Source organism: Helianthus annuus, chromosome 1, assembly GCF_002127325.2.
Source record: "Helianthus annuus cultivar XRQ/B chromosome 1, HanXRQr2.0-SUNRISE, whole genome shotgun sequence".
Taxonomy (NCBI): Eukaryota; Viridiplantae; Streptophyta; class Magnoliopsida; order Asterales; family Asteraceae; genus Helianthus; species Helianthus annuus.
Window position 1 is genome coordinate 116891090 of NC_035433.2, and position 5109 is coordinate 116896198.

At 38.0% G+C, this 5109-nt stretch overlaps 1 protein-coding gene across 1 annotated transcript; it reads right to left on the reverse strand.

Moving 5' to 3' along the window:
- Positions 1–296: 296 nt before the first annotated feature.
- Positions 297–5109, reverse strand: LOC110938252 (subtilisin-like serine-protease S). Its single transcript, XM_035988860.1, has 10 exons — positions 4723–5109; positions 4532–4623; positions 4286–4383; positions 3636–3800; positions 3444–3555; positions 2382–3017; positions 1787–2026; positions 1579–1693; positions 1309–1501; positions 297–939 (listed from the first exon to the last, which is right to left on the reverse strand). The coding sequence occupies exons 1-10, from the start codon at positions 4786–4788 to the stop codon at positions 395–397; spliced, it is 2262 nt and encodes a 753-aa protein (XP_035844753.1). The 5' UTR covers positions 4789–5109; the 3' UTR covers positions 297–394.

A 5109-nucleotide genomic window follows, 5' to 3' on the forward strand; every position in this document is an offset into this window, starting at 1 on the left:
AGGTACTTAACATGGCTTTTAAACAACTAGAAGGTTAGGTACTAACTATATATGGTTATACTTACAAGCTAACAAGTTGTTAACTTGTATTACCAATATTTCCCCTTTCAAATAAAGTACTTAAGTTGCAACAAGGTTTATTATATTAACCTCTGAATAAATCAGAAATTAGATGTAGCTACACATACTTCAAGGCTTATATTTTCACTTGAATAATCTCAGCAACACCAGAATGTTTCTACTTCGAGGACCATACGCTTGGTCTAAATATGAATTTCTTTTTATATTTCCATTCCCAAGAATGTTGGCATTTACATACAAGGACAAGGAAATATAGATGTTCAGAAGATCCCAAGTACAATAAAAATAAATTACAAATGTGACTTCATATGTATCAAACCGAAGCCACATTAACCGCAATAGGACTCCTAACCATGTGAACATCATTTCTCCATGTCAATGATCCAAACTCGAAGCTGCCATTGCTTCTCTTATAAGGCACGAAATCGATCCTGTAAGTCAACTTCTCCCCTGATTTCGAAAACCTAAGGACATTAGGATAAACCGAACTTCTTACTCCTGTAATTGCTTGTAGTTTTGAATAATAAACAGTTGGGCCTTCACCGACATATGTAACAGTCCTGTAAACCGATACATTTCCAGACATATTAAAAACACCGATAGAAGGATAGTTGAAGTTATAGGAGGGTATGGGAGGATTCTTGCAGTAAACCGGTGTTCCGGTCAAGTTCTTGAGTTGTGCAACGCTTGCCCCATAGCTGCAAAGAAAATCGATGAGATTGTTGGTGTCATAATCATAAATGAGCCCGGGATCTATTGCTGCAGCTGGATTTATGTGTCCTGATCCGTAATCAAAAGGCATCGCATTTGAAGAATCGTCGTTTCTTATGAAATTTCGGGTGTTATCAGCGATGGTTGCTGTAAGAAAATTGATAATATCTGGTTAGTCAGACAGTCGGTTGGATTTACATGGTTGGTTCCAAGCTTCAAGCTGAACCAAACCTTTAGACCTTCGAACCGTGAAAACCGAATCATTAGAATCTTAAACCGGCCGGCTTACTTCAGTTGTGACACGTTACTCAGTTTTGACAGTTTTTGAATATCCCTGGTTGCAACGGTAGTTACATAACAGGGCATCAAAGGAAACAGCCTGTCTAACTTACTAAGAGATTAACTAGTACATTTTCAACTATAGTAGGTCACAAAATTAACTGTGACCGATTTTTGGTCGCAAATGAGGCCTAAGAAACAACATTTTTTGTCCAACCTACTAAGCAAAGGGCTAACCTGTTGTCATTATTGCAGACTTTATCGCGGCTGGGCTCCAATAAGGATGAACCGATTTCAATAGTGCAACCACCGCAGATACATGTGGACACGACATAGAGGTGCCAGAGAGAATGTTATAGTTGATGCTGTCTGCTGTCGATACTGGAGACCATGCGGCCAAAATGTTCACTCCTGGTGCGGTTATATCCGGCTGCATTCATTTTCGTTGCACGAATTAGAATTCAGAGTTTCATGTGGTAAAATAATACATATTGGAAAGATACCGACTTTAATGATGTCGGGAGTTATAACGTTTGGTCCCTTGGAGGAGAAGACCGCCATCGCTGGTGCTGGTTTAATCCCGACATTTGTTACCGTTAGGGAGATCCTAGCCGTTGGATTCCTAGAATTACGATGAAACTATTTCGGTCAGACGATAATTATGTTTTTAACCCATTAATTGTCTAGAGAATGTATTCATGATTTAGTGACTTACTTTTCGGTTGTCATGTACTTATAAAGCTCCTCAGCTTCGGCTTCCCCGATTAAAACGCTTTGAATTACTGACTGACGCAATGTGTATTTCGCAAGGGGATCGACGAGGATCATCCCGACACCACCGCCTTCTTCTACTGCAGTCAACTTCTCATTCATATCGTCACCAAGCTTCTCGAGAATACATACCACGATTCTCCCCTTGATTGAGTTTGAATCCAATGTATTTTTCTTGCAGAAACTAGAGGAGATAAAACAACAAATATTTGTTTAGTTCGGAAAATAAGCGTCGCTATGTCACACGCTACAAATAGTGATATCTTTGGTACATTTTGTTGCTATTTTAGTGGCAATTTATTTAGGTTGAAAAACCACAATAGATGTCATGCTTATCTTCAAATTCAGTTGGGTACATTTTGTTGCTATTTTAGTGACAATTTATAAGAAGCCATTTCAATACTTAGGCCGTCAATTTTACCCTATAAAAGAGAACTTGACATAATGGTTTAATCATTCATTTTTTATATCGATTTTCCTAAGAGTAGTCTATTTATTATTATTTCTGCTTCCGCTATGCGTCAGCTTTTTTAAAATACCTTGCATTTCTAGAGGGAATTCTTGACGCTGCAGCATCGGCCCCGTATATTAAACTATACCGTTTCCCTTGATCTGGCTTTGTGTTTACCCCGAAAGCCTTCAGCTGTTTAAGATTCCCAAGAAGTAGGTACGACGGAAACTCACGATCGACGGTGCTAGCACCGACGGTGAGGATCCATGGAGCCACATTCGTAGCTGTTTCTGCAAAGAAGCTGTTACCAGCCGATGCACTTACAACAATACCTTTCTGAAACGCGTGAAATGAACCAATAGAAATTGCTTCTTCAAAGTAAATTTGTTGGGGAGGGCCTTGACCAAGAGACAAGGAAATAATATCGACACCATCATGAATAGCGTCGCTAAATGCTGCAAGAATGTCGGCATCTGTACATTCTTCGAACCAACAAGGTTTGTATACAGACAGTCTAGCGCTTGGCACGCCCCCTCTTGCGGTGCCTGAGCCTAGCCCGTACAGGCTAACATTGGAAACTTTTGATCCAACAATAATAGACGATGTGTGTGTCCCATGGCCTTCACTATCTCGTGCTGATCTGAAAAAAGTTTGGTTAAAACTCTCAAGAGGACCATTTACCGCTTCGAATCCTTTGGAGTAGTATCGGGCTCCTATAAGTTTCCTGAAAAACACCAATTGAAATAGACAAAATCGGCAACTAAGATCTCATGGCTCTGAGCACAAATACATCACATTACGCAAAACAAATATAGTGACAAAAAAGTGTTGTAAAGGATGACTTGTGACAAATAGGTAGCTGTAGCAATTAACCGTAAGTGCTTAACTAATACATATTTTTTAATTTCTGGTTGTTATTGTAATAATGCTTACATAATAATGCCTAATGGGTTTTAATTCACCTCGATAGAAAAGCTCACAAATGTGTCACAATAGACAGGACAAGTCCCTTTAGCGACGACCGTAGAAAGAGTAACAGCTTTAACAAATTTTTAGCGACTAAAACCCCCCAAATAAGATGGTTAAACTTTTACTAGTGTAAATCTGAACGTGAAACTCGGCATACAAAGACAAGCGTCACATCGATTACCTGTTGCAGTTGTAGCGTGTGAAATTCTGCCCCGACACACATTCTCCCTTGAATCTCGTCGGCACAGGCCCTAATCCATAGTCATTGTAGCTTTGTGACTCTGGCCATACACCTAAATCAAGTATTGTTTTTCATTAAGACACTAAACATGAGCTTGTGGATTTATAAGAAACCAGCATTTGTAGCAAGTACCTGAATCAATGACACCGATAATAATAGAATCTATTCCTAAAAATTTCCATGAATTGGTTGTATGCAATCGATTCATCCTGCTCTCGAAGACCGAAACAACATCTTCATTTTCTGCCACACAAACCAGACTGTAATCCGTTAAAAAACGATAACAATTGTGACGCGCTTAAGTCATATTGTACGATATATATAACATAATATATAATATATATTAATTAATTGTTTTATCATAATTATATAACCAATAATATTCACTGTTATTTATATAAAATAATATTTGTATAAAGTATGTGTGTGTTTAGGTTCACGAACTTTAGTCAAGCTGCGCTTGCTATCATTTATCAAACGAAGTCTAATTTAAGCTCAACCATGTTTAAGCTTAGCTTGATTCATGTTTTATGCCAGCCATTTTTACTATATCATGAACCGTTTGGCATGTTTACACCTTTAATCTATATGAATATAAACGTAGCACATCATGCATGCTTTCTTATCTTGTTCTATAACTTGTCTCATCCAACCAATAAAGAAATAGGCTGGATTTTTTTTCTAGATTTGTGTCACTAAAGTTGTAGATTAGAACCTAAATCTACGGGCCACAAAAGAAGCTAGTTTACTTTTAATCTGTTTTCTTGTAGTAAGGTGATCACCTGAAAGTTTTATTGCTTGATCAGGTGTAAGCATTGCCGAGAAGCCTCTAAAACTTTTAGTATAATGGTGGATTGTTGCTTCTTTTGCTCCACTATAACTGCAAAATAAAGAAACGGTTTCATAAGGGTTTTGTTCGAGGTCCCATTTGAATATATATTCAGATGGGACTAAGAAGATATAGTTGTGTGAATATAACGAATCAAACGAATGTCTATAGTTTTAGTCCTATATATAAACTAGCTTGCCTTTCGAGAACCGATGCAAGCATGTCATGGTTAGCCGAGATGACAGACTCTGAGCTCGGGTGCGAGTGTTGTCCCATGTAGACTATGTAATGCTACCACATTGAAAGCATAAGTTAGAAACAAATCCAATGTTTCTGGAAGGAAATTAGCATGCCAAACTATAAAAAAATGACAATGATGGATACTGTTACCTTTCTATCAGTATCTCCATGGCCGACCGCCAGCATTGCAAGTAGTATAAAACTGAAAATTCTCATACTTGAGGAACTAGAAGTCAGAATGGTTCAACTTGATTCTTTACATGCCTTTAAATAGACAACTAATGAGGAGAGAATTACTCCTCTATACATGGATATAATTGACTACATAATTACATTTTAAAGAATTAATGGTGTGGGAGCAGGGGCGGATTTAGAGGTAAAGACCGGGTTCCCAGGAACCCAGTCTTTTCGGAAAAAAACGATTTTTTGTAGTGTAAATCTTGTATGATTTGGAAAAAAACGTTTTTTTGTAGTGTAAACCTTGTATGATTTGGAAAAAGGAACCCAGTGATTTCTCCGGCTGGATCCGCCACTGTG

Bases quoted from the DNA above. Each gene is read 5' to 3' on its own strand.
- LOC110938252 (XM_035988860.1), bottom strand. From the start codon at position 4,788: ATGAGAATTTTCAGTTTTATACTACTTGCAATGCTGGCGGTCGGCCAT. The intron at 3,801-4,285 runs GTGATCACCTTA...ATATGACTTAAG, and splicing joins TCAAGCAATAAAACTTTCAG to CGCGTCACAATTGTTATCGT. The intron at 3,556-3,635 runs GTACTTGCTACA...TACTTGATTTAG, and splicing joins TATCGGTGTCATTGATTCAG to GTGTATGGCCAGAGTCACAA.